General features: G+C 43.1%; 1 protein-coding gene and 1 long non-coding RNA gene across 2 annotated transcripts in view; one reads left to right on the top strand and one right to left on the bottom strand.

The window, feature by feature from the left end:
- The window catches only part of LOC105866610 (uncharacterized), a 52,019-nt gene extending 32,817 nt beyond the window's left edge, over positions 1-19,202 (bottom strand). Inside the window, exons 1-2 of the long non-coding RNA XR_001151960.3 lie at positions 18,067-19,202; positions 6,402-6,572 (exon numbers count right to left, since the gene is read on the bottom strand). This is a non-coding gene — a long non-coding RNA (uncharacterized LOC105866610). The remainder of the gene's footprint in view (positions 1-6,401; positions 6,573-18,066) is intronic.
- Positions 5,568-8,107, top strand: LOC105866609 (cathepsin G). Its single transcript, XM_012756037.3, is given in 6 exon segments — positions 5,568-5,622; positions 6,346-6,493; positions 6,933-7,068; positions 7,251-7,505; positions 7,921-8,043; positions 8,045-8,107. Coding segments are annotated over 6 exon segments (780 nt in total).
- Positions 19,203-19,537: the final 335 nt, after the last annotated feature.

Here is a 19,537-nt window from a genome sequence, read left to right on the forward strand (position 1 = left end):
TATGGATCAATTAAAAAGTTTATTAATATATCTGATGACACAAATTTCTCTATGCCACTAAATGGTCTTCTAAGGCACATCATCTCATTAATATGTCATAATTTATATTATCATTCTATTATTGTTGAATATTTGGATTATCTGAGCATTTTTGGAAGCGTATCTCAAGGAATAATTTACCTCCACCTCTTTCTCACATTTACTCAGGGTCCCAGAGTTAGGTGCTCAGTCTTAGAAGGAAGCTTTTTTGCCAGGAAACACTAAGGACCTTGCACCTTTTTACAAATCTTTTTCTGCCACATTCAGGGCTTCTAGTGTACCTCTTTCCCTCTAACTACTTTGATGGAAAGATTTTTTTTTTTTTGAGACAGAGTCTCACTTTGTTGCCCAGGCTAGAGTGAGTGCCGGGGCATCAACCTAGCTCACAGCAACCTCAAACTCCTGGGCTCAAGTGATCCTCCTGCCTCAGCCTCCCGAGTAGCTGGGACTACAGGCATGCGCCACCATGACTGGCTAATTTTTTTCTATATATATTAGTTGGCCAATTAATTTCTTTGTATTTTTTAGTAGAGACGGGGTCTCGCTCTTGTTCAGGCTCGTTTTGAACTCCTGACCTCAAGCAATCTGCCCACCTCGGCCTCCCAGAGTATTGGATTACAGGCGTGAGTCACCGCACCCGGCCTTAATGGAAAGATTTTAAGCAAATCCCAGTGAATTTGCTGCAGCAAAATCATGTACTTCAGGACTCTCTCAGGGGTTCTTTCCCTTGTCACCTGCTCTTCCTTGGTTTTCCCTAAGGACAAGAACACAGGCCTGTTCTTGACAAGGAAGCTTCTGGCTCCCTGCAGACACTTGTGGCCGGAAGACAATGACTTTGGCACAGCCATCTCCAGCATTGACAGTTAATAAAACTATCACAAGCCATTAATAGAAACTTTCCAAGGAGCTTCTGAAACGTCCTTCCAATACTGATGTTAAGGTAGCCTCGAGTAGCTGAAGTGCCTCGGTGGTACACTGGTCAGTCTCCTACAAAGCCAAGAGGAACCAGATTGCTTACTGACTAGAGCAGCATCGGGGGGAGGGAGGGGGATTTGACTCAGCAACAGCTGGCAACTGCCTGCTCAGGGAACTTGCATTGTTGGCGGCTCATGGGCCCCTAGGAGGAGGTGAGACACCCCCTACCATAATGTCCCAACATCCCAGAGGAGAAAAACACTGTAACCGACGGAAATGTAATAAGAGAGTCCAAGGTAGATGTAACAAGCCATGGATATTGTGAAACATATCATAGTCTTTTTTGTTAAAATATCATACTTTTTATTAAAATAGAAAATAAAAACATTTTAAAATTATGTGCCCCACTCTACTCTCATATATTCCCCTCTCCGTCCAAATGTTCTCTCTCACCTTCACCCTCTGGCATTTCTTTTAAAACATATTGCAAAATATATATACATGAAAAGTGCACAAAACCTAAACGTACAGTTTAAAGAATAACTATAAGGCATCTGATACCAAGAAATAGAGCACGGTCAACACTACAGAAACACCCCATTTGTCTTTTCCAGGTCAAGCTAGAGTTACCTAGTGTTCTGACTCTTTTGTGATAACTACTTCCTTGCTTTTCATTATACATTTACCAGGTAAGTATACATTTCTATCCAATATAGTTTCATTTTGCCTAGTTTTGAACTTTATATAAATAAAATCATGCTGAGTGTAGTCTTTTGCTGTTCTTTCAACATTATGTTTGTAAGATTTGTTTGTGTAGCTGCACAAGGCAAGAGTTCCTTCATTTTCATGTATGCACTATTCCATTATACAAATGCACCACATTTGGTGATTAGTGCTGTTGTTAGGGGACCTTCAAAGTGTTCCCAGTTTGGGGCTATCATGAATAATGTTGCTATGGCCTTCTTGGACATACCTCTGGTAGCAATTTGTACTTGTTTCTCTAGGGTATATACCTAGGAGTGGGAAAGAGCCAACCTGGTGGCTGTAAGTGGTATCTCATTGTGCTTTAAATTGGTGTTTCTCCAATATCTAGTGGAGCAACACATTTTTTCATATGTTTATTGGCCACTTGGATTTCCTGTTTTGAGATAAGGCTACTCAAACCCTTTGCCCATTATTTCATTGAATTAATTATCTTTTTCATACTGATTTATAGAAATTGTTTATATAATTTGAATGTAAGTCTTTTGTCTGTAATATGTGTTACAAACATCTTTGTCCACTTTAAGAACTGTCATCGTCGTCAATACCACACTGTCATCATTAGTATGGCTTTCTTTGCTCAAGCAAGTACTCCCTACTTATGCTCATTCTTTAATAGTGTCCTGGCTATTGTTGGCCATTTGTTTTCCGAATATATTTAGAATCAGTTAAGTTCTATAAAATACCTCTCAGGTGTAATGAATCCATAGATCAATTTGAGGAGAACTATCATTTTTACAATATTTAGTCTTCCAATCCATGAACATGGAATCTCTCTATGTTCAGGTATTCTTAAATGTCTCTTCATTCAATTTTATAATTTTCACCAAAGAGTCCTTGCACACATTCTTTTAGATTTGTTTAGTTATTTAATCATTTCCATGCCATTTAACGATTAACTTTTTAAACATTTCATTTTTAACAGTGTTATAACATATAGAGAAATATGATTAATTTTTAAAATTGATTTTTATCTAGCAAATTTGTTAAACTCATTAATTATGGTAATTTATGTATAGATTCCTTTGGATTCTCTATTTCTTCAAATTATTCCAATTTTGTTTCCTTCTTTCCTGTCCTTATACCTTTCATTTCTCTTTCCTGCCTAACTATACTTGTTAAAACCTCTGGTATAATGTTGAACAAAACTGACAAAAATTTACATTCAGTCATTCTTGTATTGTTTTGCTTTCAAAGAAAAAATTTTCAATACTTCACTCTTACGTATAATGATTGTGGTGAGATTTTTGTAGATAATTTTTATCATATTAAAGACATTCCTTTTTATTCCAGTTTGTTAAGAGTTTCTTAAATGAAGGAGAATTTTAGCAAATGCATGGGATATCTTATTTTTTGCTTCAATTAAATAATCTCATGATGTTTCTTCTTTAATCAGTTAATGTGATGTGTTACAGCAATTGCTTTTCAAATGAAAAACCAACTATGTGTTCCTAGGATAAACTCAAATTACTTATATCTATTTGCTTATTGATTGATTCGGCTTGAATAGATATTCAAAAATGATACTGGGGACGGGTGCAGTGGCTCACACGCCTGTAATCCTAGCACTCTGGGAGGCCGAGGTGGGAGGATCACTCAAGGTCAGGAGTTCGAAACCAGCCTGAGCAAGAGTGAGATCCCGTCTCTACTAAAAAATATAAAGTAATTAATTGGCCAACTAAAAAATATATAGAGAAAACTTAGCCGGGCATGGTGGCGCATGCCTGTGGTCCCAGCTACTCTAGAGGCTGAGGCAGAAGGGTTGCTTGAGCCCAGGAGTCTGAGGTTGCTGTGAGCTAGGCTGATGCCACAGCACTCTAGCCTGGGCAGCACAGTGAGACTCGGTCTCAAAAAAAAAAAAAAAAAGCGATATTGGTCTCTAATGTTCCTTTTCCATATTGTCTTTATTGGGTTTGGCATGGACATTATGCTAGTCCCATAAAGCAGATGGATAACATCCACTCTCCAGAAAAAAACCTTCTAACATTCTTTGAATATTTTCTATAGATTTCCACTTTATGTGGTTATCAAAACCAAAGTTCAGATTTTGTGTGTTCAGCACATTCCCTCAGAACAACAGTAGCTTCCTAACTGAACTATCACTATTCCTTCCATTTTGGCCTGATAATATTCCTGCTTTGGCAGTTCTTCAAGGCTTGTAAGGTTTTTAGACATTTTAAACAGCTTTTGTTTTGGTTGCTTTTAGTGGGAGGGTTGGCATGAAATCCTAGGTCACTATTAATGAAATTCCTTATTCACAAATCTATTCACATTGTTGGGTGCATATCTTATACTCCTCTTTTTTCACATGTGCAGGTTGTTCTCTATCCTTTTCCTTTATTTTTAAGTTAAACCAATGTTTTTAAAACAAAATAAAATGTTGAAAACACTTAATAAATTAAAATTATAACAAAAACTAAGGCACTAATAAAGCTGTTATACATTTTCTCTTTTTTCCCTTTTTCTTCACATTACTTTTCAGATGCATAAAGAAATGTCATGGAGAACAGTCTAGAAAAGGGATTAAGCTCTGTACTAGTTCTAAAAATAAGTGAAAAACTATATATTTATGTATAAGGAAAGGATGTTTGACTTCATAAGATTTTCAAGTGGGCCTATCACACTCCATGAAAGTTTGGGAATTGTAATAGTTTTCAATACTGCTATTTTTACAAAAATTATACTGGACTATAATGGTTTTCTATGCATACACAGAATCTTCTAAATATTTTTAAGTGTGTTTGATGGCCCACTGTAATACTCTGCAGTTTTTTGCTGTGCTTTTCTCCCAACGTTGAGTATGTGGCTCTAGTTCTCTGGGTCTTATATGTAGCATAGCAATAAATGTATCTCCTTTTTAGAAGTCATTGTCCCTGGGCACAAAATGTGGATTAGGTTGATTTGTCCCTCATGTCACTGATGAAATGGAATCTTAGATGTTTTCCAGCTAAGATCCAACTGCTCTCAACAAAATCAAGTCACTTGGCCTTTTCTGCTTGTAGGGAACCTTCTGGAACACAAAGACCTTCACCTTGGGCGGGAAGTGGGCATGTAGGAGTCTTCAACTGCGTTGTAATTCTCACTGAGGGTTTGTATGGGCCAAGTGACCTGAGACAGTAATTGTCAGTGGTAGAGGCTTGTTTTTCCCTTTTCTTTCTCCGGCAGCACGTCCACCCACTTAGGAAAGGGGCCACTCAATCCGCCACAACAACTCCTAGAAAGACGTGAGCGCACCAGGGTTCTCGGCAGGGTGGCGTTGGCCCACAGGGTGAAAGAAGGCAGGCTTCACCTTTCCTCTTCTGCCCCCTGTGACTTTATCCTCGTGTTCTCGCCCACATCCCCTGCCACATCCCACCATCTTCCATTCACCTCATCCAAGCCTTGCTAAGGATGTATGGATAAACAATCCTGGGAACTTGCATTCCTTTACAGAATTCCAGAGGATGGATGCTCTACCCCAGAGGGGTAGGAAAAGGAGGAAGTGGGCAGCTGCCAGCTTTTGTGCCTTGTTGGGGGACTGTGGAATTTGGTGGAGTATGGGTTCTGGGACACATTGCCCAAAGCCCCCTCCTTGTAGCCCTGGGTTCCTATTTCTGCAGTCAGCACTGACTCAGCAGCTGCACAAGAGATCATGATGTTGGCTTGGATTACCCCGTCTTCACCCAGATCACTGGCAGTTGGTGGGTGAACCTCCTGGGCAGCCCTGGGTGATGAAACGTATCACACTAGCGGGAGAATGGGGGTGTGAATTATCAAGCCCCCTCTCCCCACCCCTTCCTTCCTCTCTCAGGGGCTAAAAGTCTGACAGCAAGAATCACAGCAGCAACTGACCAGGCAGCCTTTCAGGGAAGATGCAGCCACTTCTGCTTCTGTTGGCTTTTCTCCTGTCCCCTGGGGCTGAGGCAGGTAAGTGACTGTCCCCACCCTCAGAAGTCTGATCCCATCACATAGACTCTGGAGCCAGACTGCCATGGCACATCCCAATTTTGTATTGTTGAGCAAGTTATTTGAATTTATATTTCCTCAGTTTTCTCATCTATAAAATGGGAATGATGTTAGCACTGACCTTGTAGAGTTACTATGAGAATTAAATTAGTTAACGTGCATAAAAGTCTTGGAATTGCCCCGGCAAATAGTAAGTACTACATAAAAGTGCTCTATATAAATCCTTTCTGCAGCCCACGTGTCAGAGCCCAGGAGGTAAGAATACAGCAATGACAGTCCCATCAGCTCATGTCTAGATTCTCACACTCCAGTCCCATGGAGTCTTCAGCTGGACTCAGAAGGATCTGGGAGGCTCCCTGAGGAAGAAAGTAGCAGGGACCCCAGGGGAGCCCTGTGCTCACAGCAGAGCATCTCTCCTCAGGCTGAAGCTGGCCTTGCCTGGAGCAAGGGTTGTTCTCCCCCTTTTGAGGCGAGAGGGAGCTGAGGCCTAGGATGGGGAACAGTCCTCCCCTCAGGACAGCAGTGTTTCCTGTAGAAACCTGGCGCCCTCTCCCAGACCCCAGTGCTAAGCACCACTCCTCCCTCACGCCCCCCCCATCTTCCAGCCCTTCAGCAGCCCCCCACCTGACGCCCACACTGTGTGCTCAGCGAGCACAGGGGTAAGTGCCCAATGCTCCCTTCCAGGGGAGATCATCGGGGGCCGGGAGGCCAGGCCCCACTCCCGCCCCTACATGGCGTACCTTCAGATCCAGTCTGCCGGAAGAACAAGCGTTTGTGGGGGGTTCCTGGTGCGAGAAGACTTTGTGCTGACGGCAGCTCACTGCTGGGGAAGGTGAGGAGCTCAGCAGGTTCCTGGGCAGCCAGGAACACAAGCCGGAAGAGCCCATCGGAGGAGCCATCTGAGAGCCGGGCTGTGGAAACGAAAGGGTGAAAGGGAGACGGAGCAGGTCTTTGTGGGAAGGAAGAGGCCAGTGCAAATGAGGAGAAAAGGGGCAAGAGGAAGGGCAAGATGGAAGGCATTCGTTGGGGCTCCAAATATGAATTCAGGCTATTTCTCAATTTAATCTGGGGGGCAAACCTTAAGGTCACTGTCCCCCATAATTTCCAGCTCAGGGCTGCCAAGAAATAGTGCAGAGCCCAACCCCAGGGCCCTCCTGTACCCCCAGTCTCATCAGCTCCCTCTCGCCCCACCTGGGCTGGCCCTGCCCTGCAGCGCTGGGAACCCGCACTCCTGTGGGCCAGGCCTCGCTCCAGGCCTCCTTGCCTTGCAGCACAATAGTCGCCATCCTGGGGGCCCACAACGTCCAGAGGCAGGAGAGGACCCAGCAACGCATCCCTGTGCTCAGAGCCATACCCCACCCTCGATACAGTCCCCAGACAATCCACAATGACATCATGTTACTGAAGGTGCGGCGTGTGGGGCCCTCTGGTTCTCCAGCCTAGCTGGCGCCTTCCCAGCCGGGCAGCCTCACTGTGTCTGGGGCGGTGGAGGAGGAGGCAAGGGCAGGGCCTGAGGGTGGTGGGGGTGGAGGGGTGAGCACTGCACCACAGTCCCAGCTGAGCGGGAATGCCTACACCTTTACTGCCAGCTGAGGAACAGAATCAGACGGGATCAAGTCGTGAGCCCTGTAGCTCTACCTCAGACCCAGCAGAGACTGAGGCCTGGGGCACTGTGCACAGTGGCTGGCTGGGGCCTGGTCAGCATCAACAGGAGAACAAACAGACTCCAAGAGGTGCAGCTGAGAGTGCAGCAGGATCAGCAGTGCCGCCAGCTCTTCCAGTTCTACACCGGCCAATCGCAGATTTGTGTGGGGGACCCAAGAGAGAGGAAGACTGCCTTCAGAGTAAGACTATGGGATCTTCCAACACTGCCTGGGACAGAGAGGCCTGGGCAGAGCTGGGGCAGTGGGAACAGACTCCATCCCCACAGCCTCAGCCTGGGGGCCAGACCAAGGTGGGCTGGGGATGGTTTTCCCATCAATCCAGTCTCTTGGAGAATAGGAGGAAGACCCACAACACATACATATGCAGCGTTTTCCTGGGAAAAGGGAATGAAGTTTGACTTGGGTTGGGCTGAAGACAGTAACCATGGCCAGGGCTAAAGCCCAAGGACCAAAAGATCCTGAGGCTTGACTCCTGCACCCACCAACCTCCCACCCTACTCACACCCAGTAACCAAAGAAGCCCATCCACCCTCCCTCCTCTGAGAGCCCCGACAGGGAGGCCTGTCTTAGTGTCCCTGCCCCTCTCTATCCACAGGGCGACTCAGGAGGCCCCCTGGTATGTAACAATGTGGCCCAGGGCATCGTCTCTTATGGAAAAGATTCAGGGACCCCTCCAGGAGTCTTCACCAGGATCTCAAGCTTCCTGCCCTGGATAAGAAGAACAATGAGTCGCTACAATGAGACGCTTCAAATAGCTGGATCAGATGGGGACCCCGCTGTGACTCCAGAGCCTTTATAAATGTCCGCATCAAGAGTGCAAATAACCAACTTCTCATTTGTTCATTAAACATTGTTCAGTACTTAGTTTGTTCAGACTGCTACAACAAAATACCATAAACTAGGTAGCTTGTAAACAACTGAAATTTATTTCCCACAGGTCTGGAGGCTAAGGTGTCTAAGACCAAGGCACCGTCAGATTCGGTGTCTGGTGAGGGCTCATTTTCTAGTTTATAGACAGCCATCTTCTCCCTGTGCGGAAGGGGCAAGGAAGTTCTCTGAGGGTTCTTTTACAAGGGCCTTCATTCCATTCATGAGAACTCTGTCCTCATGACCCAATCACCTCCCAAACACACCCACCTCCTAATACCATCACCTTGGGGATTAGGTTTCAATACATGAATTTTGGAGGGACACAAATAGTCTATAGTGAGTATGTAACAAATATGTGCCAGGGATGAGTTACCCTTCTCCAGGAAAATGGGGTCTCTTCCTCAGGACAAATGAATCCCCCCACTATGTCCTGGGGATCTGGATAAACTTCTTACCTCCTTTCAGCCATCCATCCTCCCATCCCACTTCCCCACTGCTTTGGGTCATAGTAGAAGGACATATCTCTCCTTGGGGTAAGACTTTCTCTACCCTATGAGATAATTTCCCCTACTTGATATTAAAGTATGCTCTAATTAAAACAGTGTGCCATTGGCACACATTGCCTTGCCCTAAATCCTTACACCATACCAACTCCACTGTACTGTAAGCCAATATTTTCATTTTCAATGTGATGAAGATTTGCTTAATGCTTTGGACACTCTGAAGTTATATAAAACTCCACACAAAATGTTGACTAAAATAATAATATATTTGCCCTGAAGATTTGTTCATAACTGTATATGTCAATATTATATTCAAATAGAAGATTATTGAAATCATATAATTTAAAATCATGCTTTAAATATCTTAAAGTAATTGCATAGAATAAGCTGGGAGGTTTATGTAGGTACATCAAAATGTTAATTACTCCTTGTAGTGTGACATTTACCATCTGAACTTTTTCAATTTTCATAATCTTAAATGAAATAATCACTGAACAGATATTTTATCAAATCCAACTGGCTATATACAGAAATGCTTTGGTGAATTTGACCATTATTTTATGTGTATCTCTTATCAGCAAGACATTTGTCTGATATTTAGCGTCAGCCTTTTATCAACAAAATATTAATCAACAATACATCTTTAACAATCTTATGGGGATTATCTATTACTTGCATGCCCTGGGGGATAATAGTCTCATTATTAAATGTTTGCATTGGCAAATGGAAAGAACACTAGCTGGCAAAGAGGGATGAGGAGAGAGCAGTGGAAGAGGCCCCAACTCAGCCCTTCCTCTCTGTGATCTTTACTCAGAGCCCAGAGTACTTCCCAGTCTCTGGGCTCAGTACCCAGGAGTACATAAGAGCAGACATCTCATTTTCATTTCTTTCTCCACCAGTCAGCACTTCCAAGGCAGCTCTTTGCCTCTGGCTACCCTGCTGGATAAGTATCTGCAAACCTCCACTTCCAAAAGATAACTCCCTCCTGATCACCCCAGAAGCCAGGCCCACCACCCCTCCCAACAGATCTGCATGCTTCCCTTTTCGGTAAATCCTACCAGCAGAACTTTGGCAGGAAAGTGTTTTGCACAATAAAAACCAATGCAAAAGAACACAATTCCTCTCCCTGTCTCCACATGCAGACTTTGTGCATTAGGAGTCCTAAGGACTTGCATGGAAAGTCATAAGACCATGATGATAAGTTTGTGCAAAGAAACCTCACCACAAATTTCTCTCCCAACCTTAACAGCTTTCTTTCTCTCGCAGAAAGCAGTCTCTCTCTCTGTCTCTCTCTCTCTCTCTCTCTCTCTCTCTCTCTCACACACATACACACACTCACAAACACAAATTCACCCACACTAAGTCACTGCCTTTTCAGACAATAAAGGGAGCAGAGGAGAAAGAGTCTGTGCAAAGAGGAAATCCAAAGATTCTGATCCAAGACCTGCCTCTCCCTGTTCCACGTGGAACCTTTAGGGACCCTCCCTGTGAGGCCAGAGCTATGTCTATCTCATAAATGTAAATGAGAAACCTCTCTCTGCTCCAGGATCTCAAGCATTTCCCATGAAAAAAGAAACGATTTATCTTGATATACTCCTGGATCCATGTGATACCTTTGCCCTATGTCATATCCAGGCTTTGAACGAGGAGCCCCTGTTCCCTTGCCTGAATAGAAAAGCACTTGAGATAACACCAAGATGGCTGACTAGAGACATTGGTCTCCAGATCATCTCAGCAAGAAGGAAAAGTTATAGATGAAAAAAAAAATCTGAGGTATAATTCTGAGGGAAAAGTTCCAGAACCCACCAGAGATTCTACAGGAAGAAGCTGCATAGCAGAACAAGGAGCAAGATATTGGCAGAGATCATCCCCCAAGAAACTTGGAGTCCATGGAGAAGGTAGGTGAGGGGTTTGTTAGTCCTTCCCTCACACTTTGGGAAGTCAGCAGGCTCCTGAGCTGCTGGAGAGCTTCTCTACCCTCAAGAGCCCAAAAGCTGCTGCTGCCAGTGAACTGGGAGCTTATTGAAAACAAAGCACTGGGGTGCCAGCCCCACCAGGGTCACTTACTATCACTACAGACCCAAACTGAGATGGCAGGTGCCATACTGCTTCTCCACCCATTGTGGGGCTTTGCCCTCCCTAGGGAGCTTCAGCCCTTCAGTTTTTACGTCGCTTGCTCCCCACACAAAGATTTCCCAACTCTGGCCCAGAGGACAGTGGCCACAGGGGCCAGTGGGTCCTGGGGGAACTGTGTGATCCCAAGGCTTGGACAACCCAGGTGGGCTACCATCTGGAGAGAGGGATGAAGGGGACCAGAGTGCCAGCTCCATTAAGACTCTTCTCCTCACCCTTTCCTCCCCCACCCACTGATACTAGTGGCATAGGTCCTCCAAAGAACAATCGAGCTGGGACTCTCAGGAGCAGCTGCTTCCCCTCTGTTGTTGCTTCCACTGCACTGAGGCTTCCACAGAGAGGAGGACTCACACCTTTCCCCTTAAAGACCTGCAGTGAACCAAGGAGTGCTCAGACTCTGAGCTCCCTGCCTGCCAGCCCTCCCCGGTGCTGCTCACCTGGCTGCTCCATCAGAGCAGGGCACACCCTAAAGCAGAGGGACTTTAAGCCTGTTTGAGCACTCCACAGACAACTCAAGACCAGCACGCATCTCACACAGGCCAGATCCCGTAACCCCAGGACTTGATTGTGTTGCTCAGGGACATGGAGGGAGATCTGTGAGCTAATCTTACAGGGTGATGAAGCCCACATGGGCAGAACTGAAGGAGAGTGCAGTGTGGGTCTGAGCCACAGTTCACTCAAGGAGCACCCATTCCCACATAGAAAAGCTGCATTTTCAGTCCAGGGAAGGATCCTGGGCAGGGAAGCTCCCAGCCTGCAGTGTCACTGCTAGTGAATTCGGCTAATTTGGGTTTTGCTTGTGGCCAAACAGCAGAAGGAGAACTCAGGACTGGGGAGGAGGGAGAAGAACAAAACCTATTCCTGACAACCAGACTGTGAATCCCAGATGGCCCCTCCCCAACAAGCAGACTTTCTGGCTTGGTGGGGCCACTCTAGTCCCTCCCTGGTGGCTTTTCCCAGAGGCCTGGAAGCATCCCCTTGACCCCTGCTGAGACAGCTCTCATGTCCACCTTTGTGGAGCCTGAACACAGGCTCATCTGACCCAGCCCTACCCAGCCTCTCTCCTCTACCCACCTCTGCTGTGATGGATCATAAGGAGTCCCAGGGGAGCTCCAGGGCCCCATCCACTGAGGCATTCGAATGCTTCTCCTGAGGGGTTAGAGCTGGACACAGGTTCTCAAAAGACAACATGGTAGATGGCCCTTTCTAGCAAGTGCCACCTACTGGTAGGGAGGACAATTTGTACAACCCATTACAGCAGTTACTGACTCATCCATAAAGGGTGTGGTTGATTCTTACTCACAAGCACCACCTACTGTCTTAGAGAGCAAACTGGGCATGTCATTACAATTCACACTGTTAAGAAGACCACAAGGTGGAGAAAGAGAAAGGATTTCAAACACTTCCATCCTCCCTCACCAAAGCAACACAGGGAATCTGCCCATACACATAGATTACCACTACTATAGCCTACAAATAACTATCAACTGATAAAACTACCACACTAAAGATATCTATCACCAAGGCATCCATACAAAACCTAGACCCTCATGAATCATACCCACAAACAAAGCAAAGGTACTTACCTAACATATGCTACAGACACATCCTTAAAAGGGAGGAGAGAGAAGGGAAAAAGCCCCATCCAAACAAAGAAAATCCAAAAACAAGAAGTGATAGCTTCTTCAGAGGAGAAGGAATCAGCACGAGAACTCCAGAAGTATGAAAAATCACAGTGAAAAGACACCCTCAAAGGAGCACACCAGCTCTCTAGCAATGGATCCCAACCAAAACAAAAATATTAAAATGACAGATAAAAAATTCCAAATATGTATTGTAAGGAGGCTCAGTGAGATCCAAGAGAACTTGGGAAAACAAACTTAAAGAAATCAGAAAAACAATATAGGCAATGAATAAAAAATTGACTAAAAAGAGGGACATATTTTAAAAAATACAAATAAAACTCCTGGAAATGAAAAATTCATTTAAGGAAATGCAAAACACAGTGGAAAGCTTTAAGAATAGAGTAGACCAAGCAGAAGAAATAATTTCAGAGTTTAAAGATAACTCTTTGAAATTAACCCAGTCTGTTAAAAATCAGGAACAAAGAACCAAGAGGAAAGAAAAAAGTTAATGAGAAATATGGAATTATGTAAAATGGTCAAATATAATAATCATAGGAATTCCTGAGGGTTAAGAATAAAAAACACAGATCTGGAAAACCTATTTAAGGAATAATTGAGGAAAACTTCCCTGGTCTAGCCAGAGATTTAGACATTCGGATATAAGAATCTCAATGAATACCTGGGAGATTTATTGCAAAGAGGCAATCACCAAGACATATAGTCAGAGTGACCAAAATCAACATGAAGGAGGAACTCCTGTGGGCCATGTGGTGAAAACATCAAGTAACATACAAAGGAAAACCCATCAGGCTAACTGCAGAGTTCTTAGAAGAGACCTTACAAGCCAAAAGGGATTAGAACCTATCTTCAGTCACCTTAAATAGAACAGCTGCCAACCTAGAATTCTGTATCCTGCAAAACAAAGTTTCATATATGAAAGAGAAATAAAAACGTTTTTGGAGGAGCAAACACTGTGGAAATTTGTCACAAGCAGACCTGATGTGCAAGAAATACTCAGAACTGCATTATACACGGATCAGCACAAAAGACACCCACCAGTGTAAAATCACCCAAGATCTAAAACTCACAGATTGTATAAAACAATAGCATAGGAGGGAAAACAAAGCAATAAGGTACATACTGACATAATGAACAAAATATCACTCCACATATCAATTCTGTTACTCAGTGTTAACAGTTCTGAATGTCCCACTCAAAAGACATAGATTGGTTGAATGAATGAAAAAAAAAATGCAACCCAATTATCCATTGTCTCCAGGAAACACATCTAACCCACAAGGACTCTCACAGACTCAAGGTGAAGGGATGGAAAAAAATATTCCACACAAACAGAAAACAAAAGAAAGCAGGTGTATCCATTCTCATTTCAGATAAAATTGACTTTAAATCAATAATGGTAAAGAAACAAAAAGAAAAGACAAACATGGTCATGATATAATGGTAAAGGGAGCAATTCAACAGGAAGACATAACAATCCTAAATGTATATGTTCTTAATACAGAACCTCCCAGATTCATAAAGCAAATTCTACTATACCTAAACAAAGAGATAAATAAGAGCATCATAATTGCCAGGGATTTCAACACCCCACTGATAGAGCTAGACAGATCATCGAAGTAGAAAATAAGTAAGGAAATACTGGGCGTAACCTTAACTCTAGAACAAATGGAAATACCAGACATTTATAGAACATTCTACCCAAAACTATTGAATATACATTCTTCTCATCAGCATTGGGACATTCTCCAAGACTGATCATATCTTAGGCCAGCAGTCCCCAACCTTTTTGGCACCAGGGATTGGTTTCATGGAAAAAAATTTTTCCACAGAGTGTAGGGAGGTGGAGTGTCATGGGGGAGCATGGTGCAGAGCTCCGGCAGTGATGTGTGATGCATTTACTAATAGGCCATGGACCAGCACCAGGCCATGGGCTAGGGGTTGGGCACTGCAGTCTTAGGCCACAAAACATGTCTCAACAAATTTAAAAAAATCAAAATCCTACCACATATCTTCTCAGACCACATTAGAATAAAACCACAAATCAATTTGAAGAGAAACACTCCAGTCTACACAAAGTCATGGAAATTAAACAACCTGCTACTGAATGATTATAATAATGAAATTAAGATGGAAATCAAAATATTCCTCTAACGGAATGACAAAGGGGGCATAAGCTATCAAAATCTATGAGATTCAGCAAAAGCAGTCTTAAAGGGAAAATTAATAGCCTTAAATGCCTACATCAAAAGGACAGAAAGATCACAAATTAACAACCAAATGCCACATCTCAAGGAAATAGAAAAGGAAGAGCAAACCAAATCCAAAGCCAGCAAAAGAAAACAAATAACAAAGGTCAGAGCAGAACCAAATGAAATGGGAAAAACATACAAAGGTTCAACAAAACAAAAATTTGGTTCTTTGAAAAGATAAACAAAATTGGCAGACCTCTTGCTAGATTAACCAGGAATAGAAGAAAAAGAACCCAAATAACCTCAACCAGAAATGAAAAAGAAGATATTACAACTGATACCACTGAAATACAAAATATCATCTGTGAATACTACAAAAATTTCTATGCACATAAACTAGAAAATGTAGAGAAAATGGACAAATTCTTAGAAACACACAACCTCCCAAGACTGAATGGAGAAGAAACAGAACTCCTAAATAGAGCAATAACAAGCAGTAAGATTGAAGCAATAATAATAATTTAAAAAACCTCTCTAAACAACAACAACCAAAAAACCCCTGGACCAGTTGAGTTCACAGACAAATTCTATCAGACCTATGAAGAATAACTGGTATCTATCCTACAGAAACTATTTCATATATCAAGAAGAAAAAAATCCTCCCTTACTCATTCTATGAAGCCAGTATTACCTTGATAACAAAGCTAGGAAAGGACACAATAAAAAAGACAACTACAGACCAATATCCCCTATGAATATAGATGAAAAATCCTCAGTAAAATACTAGCAAAGCAAATTCAACAACACATCAAAATAATAATACACCATGACCAAGTGGGCCTCATCTCAGGGATGCAAGGATGGTCCCACATATGTAAATAAATAAATGTGATTCACAACACAAACAGAAGCAACAACAAAGACCATATGATCATCTCAAAAGATGCAGAAAAAGCATTCAACAAAATCCATCACCCTTTCACAATAAAGCCCTCAACAATCTGGGCATAGAAGAAACATATCTCAAAATTATAAAAGCCATATATGATAAACCCACAGCCAACATCATACTGAATGGGGAAAAGTTAAAAGCATTCCCACTAAGAACTGAAACAAGACAAGGGTTCTCACTGTCACCACTTCTATTCAACATACTACTAGAAGTCCTAGCCAGAGTAATCAGACAAGAGAAAGAAATAAATGGTATCCAAATTGAGAAAGAGGAGGTCAAACTATCACTTTTGGCTGATTATATGATCTTATATCTAGAAAATCACCAAGAGACTCCTGGAATTAATAAATAAATTCAGCAAAGTCTCAGGTTACAAAATCAACACACACAAATCAGTAGCATTTCTATATACCAATAATAGATACCCACACACACTGCCTTAAATCAGAGCTACTTTAAATATTTGGAAAGCGGGCAATATTTTCCTAGAAAACAAATATTCCTGGGTCAAGAAAGCAAAACTGTGGATCATAACTAATAGAAACTGACTCTTTTGAGATATGAGATGCAGAGAGGGACTTGGCCCTCAAGCCCATTCAGTGAGTAGCTGCAGGAACAGGGTTGCCTGGTCTCTGCTACCAGACCAGGGCCCCTCCATTCAGGAGATTTTGCCACTCAACTCTCTCCTCTCCAAAACCCTCTAGCCATGGGGCCATCCAGACTGCACCGACCCTACTGGAGACGATGCCCTGTGTGATTCAACCCCTCTCCTGGCTCTGAGCTAGAATTAGACTCTCTAGGGCTTCTAGATATCTGTAGGTCTAGAATAAGTGGTAGAGTCTGAGTTACCTGAGTGTCTTCAGGAATCCCTCTATTTGGGTAATTCACCAGGTTATTCAACCACCCAATTCTGGAACCTTAAGAAGAAAATCTCACCAAGACCCCCAAAAGTCCTTAACTGAGGGCAGCTATCATGTATGCCATCCTCTAAGCTTGACTATACTCTCTACCTAGATACCCACCTCCAGGTCTTTATCTACTCTCCTAAGGAACTTGGAAGTCTATTTACACCTCCCAGGAAATTTTTGTGAAATTCTCCTCAGAGACCAAAGCTGGGACCTCCAAAGGCTAGACACTGCTTTCTCTCCACCTGGGCTCAGCTGATCTCTCAGATAATAAAGGAGAGTGACCAATTAGGAGAAGATGCCATCGCCCACCCTAGGGAGCTTCTCCAGTGAGGCTCAGGGCTAGGAATGTGTTTTCAGGAGGGAACGTGGCCTGTATTTCCCCTGAACCCACCATTCTCCTCAAGACATGAAGTGTTAGGGAAGGGGCAGAAAAAAAAAAAAAAAACCCAGGTGGCAGCAGTCTCCCATAACTTCTTCTTTCCAAGGAAATAAACACAGAGTCCCTCAACCAGGCTCAGGACTGATGACACACAGAAACCATCAACATAGCAGTCTTCACTGGGGCCTGCTATGGTTTGAACGTATCCCAAGAAGGTTTATGTGTTGGAAACTTAATCCCCAAATTCATATATTAATGTATTTGGAAGTGGGGCATTTAAGAGGTGATTGGGTCGTTAAGAAGGAGTAATACCTTTCTCTTGGGAATGAATTAGCTAGTTTGGGAGTCAGCCTCCTTTTCTCTCTCCTTCTGCTTTTCTGCCACACTATGAAGAAACAAGAGGCTCTCCCCAGATGTGACCACCCCATCTTAGACTTCCCAGCTTCCAGAAATGTGAGCTAAATAAAATTCTTTGCTTTATAAATTACCCAGTCTGTGGAATGTGTCACAGCAACAGAAAACAGACTACAAAAGGGCCCCATGGTCTGGGCCAGTTATGACAAAAAAAGATCAGGGATAGGGAGGATTAATGAGGAATCTGATTTTACCTCTTCATACCTCTACTTGCATGTCCAAGTGTTTTAATAGTGGAAACTGTGACCCCTTCAAACAACATAATATTGAGAGCAACGCTGGTTTATCAGAGCAGCCTGGAACCACACAGTGAGCTCAAGCACAGTGATTGAGCCCTCTTCTCAGTTCTCTTCTGGCATCTCTGCATCTCCCTAGTAGTCTCCTCAACATCCCACCTCCACAAAGCCCCCATCTCTCCTCTGAACCCCCACCCACAAGATTCTGCAGTTGCCTGAAACTTCAAGAAGGTGATGGGTAACTATACTTTTGGCCAGTGTGCTTTAAGGGAGACCAGTGTTTGGCACTCTTGCATTTATTTATTTGTTTAAGTCCTTGGGTTCAGAAACAATAAAAGACTTAAAGGAAAAGGATTGGGTCAGGGAATGATATTTCAGGAATAGGCAGGTGATACTCACAAAAGCAAGACAATGTGACATGATGTTCAGGCTTTGTGAAGACACAGAATCCAGCCACATAGCGAGAATACCATTTATGGCTAATGCCAAAGTCCCCAAAAGCCCCACTCACCCCTTCTGAGTGTCCAGGATTTCCTGCTGGTGAATGTGGTCATCCTGACTCAGCAACTGCCTAACGATGTTCTTCTTGCAACACCCTCACCACACAGACATTCCTGTAGGAGAGGGGAGAGATGGTAGAAGCCCACATCCTGAGAATCAGTAGACCAGGAGGAAACTGGTGGTCAGTTCACCTGTTGGGTGAAAAGCCTGAAGGAAGAAATGCAAGACACTCCTGAACTTAGCAGCCTGTGGAGAAGGCGCTGATGTTCCTAGTCCTCTAACCTTTATCTGCTCTCTTCTGGGCCAATGTAGCTAAGTGACTACCTTACCACAGAGGGCTGGGGGTGTTAGAAGATGGACACTTCCCTAGTGCCCTAATCAGGCTACCTGTATGATCCCTCTTGCCTCAGTCATACCCAGGAATTTGCTGAACCTCAGCTCTTCAGAATGGCTACACTAGTCTATACTCCTGACCTAAACCCAAACTTTCCAGCTTAGTGGTTTTGCTGTTGTTATTGTTGGCTTGTTGTTACTCCAATGAGTATAAAGGGAAAATTTAGATTGTTTTAATTTGCACTTTTGTAATTATAATTCAGTTCAAGCAGATTTTTAGATACTTTCAGCCATTCATATTTCCTATCCTATAAATTGTTTCATGAGCCTTTGAACAGTCACTAATGGATTTTGTAGAGAAGTTCATGTACTATCCCAATGACCAGCTTGAAGACCTGAACATCATACCCCAAGTAGCTGAAGCAACCATGGTCACCAAGCTATCCACCATCTGCACCTGAGTAGGAAAGAGTTTTCCATTACTCTGGCTGTGTTTTGGCTACATTACTCTGGTCCCTGGGGTGAAGAATAAATGAAAGTTCTTAACTGCCTTGTCACAAAAGGAGAAGAAAATATTGGACTGTCAAACAAGCCCCTGAAATGGAAACAGTCAGGAAAACATCACAAATTCCTATACAACACAGAACTGTTTCTGGAAAAGACGATGGTGGTCAAAACAGGGATCATTTAGATAAAGGGACTACGAAACCCCAGGGTCTAACATCACTGATCTGGTCATAACTGACCGAAACTGACACAACTAAACAAAAGCCTGAAGTTGAGAGTCATTATGAAAATCCTAGCACAGTGATTCTCAGCTGTGGCTGCGCATTAAAACCCCGAGTAGCTTTGAAAACTCCCGGTGTCAAGGCAATGCCCCAGACCACTTGAATTAGAATTTCTGGAAATGGAACCTAGCTATCAATAATTTTTTTAAATTCCCCATATGATTCCAATGTGCAGCCACTGTACTAGCAGAAATTTATTCATATTTTTATCATAGAAAACTCACACACATAGTAACCAAATGGTAGAGATGTAATATGCAGCACCTGACAATGTGCTACTTCCCAGTGTAAACCTTTACTTATAGAGTCACTGGAGAAGTGAAAGCCCTTATGTAGAATGAAGAAGTGAAAAACTAATCT

The sequence above is a fragment of the Microcebus murinus genome, chromosome 6 (genome assembly GCF_040939455.1).
Source record: "Microcebus murinus isolate Inina chromosome 6, M.murinus_Inina_mat1.0, whole genome shotgun sequence".
NCBI classification, from domain to species: domain Eukaryota; kingdom Metazoa; phylum Chordata; class Mammalia; order Primates; family Cheirogaleidae; genus Microcebus; species Microcebus murinus.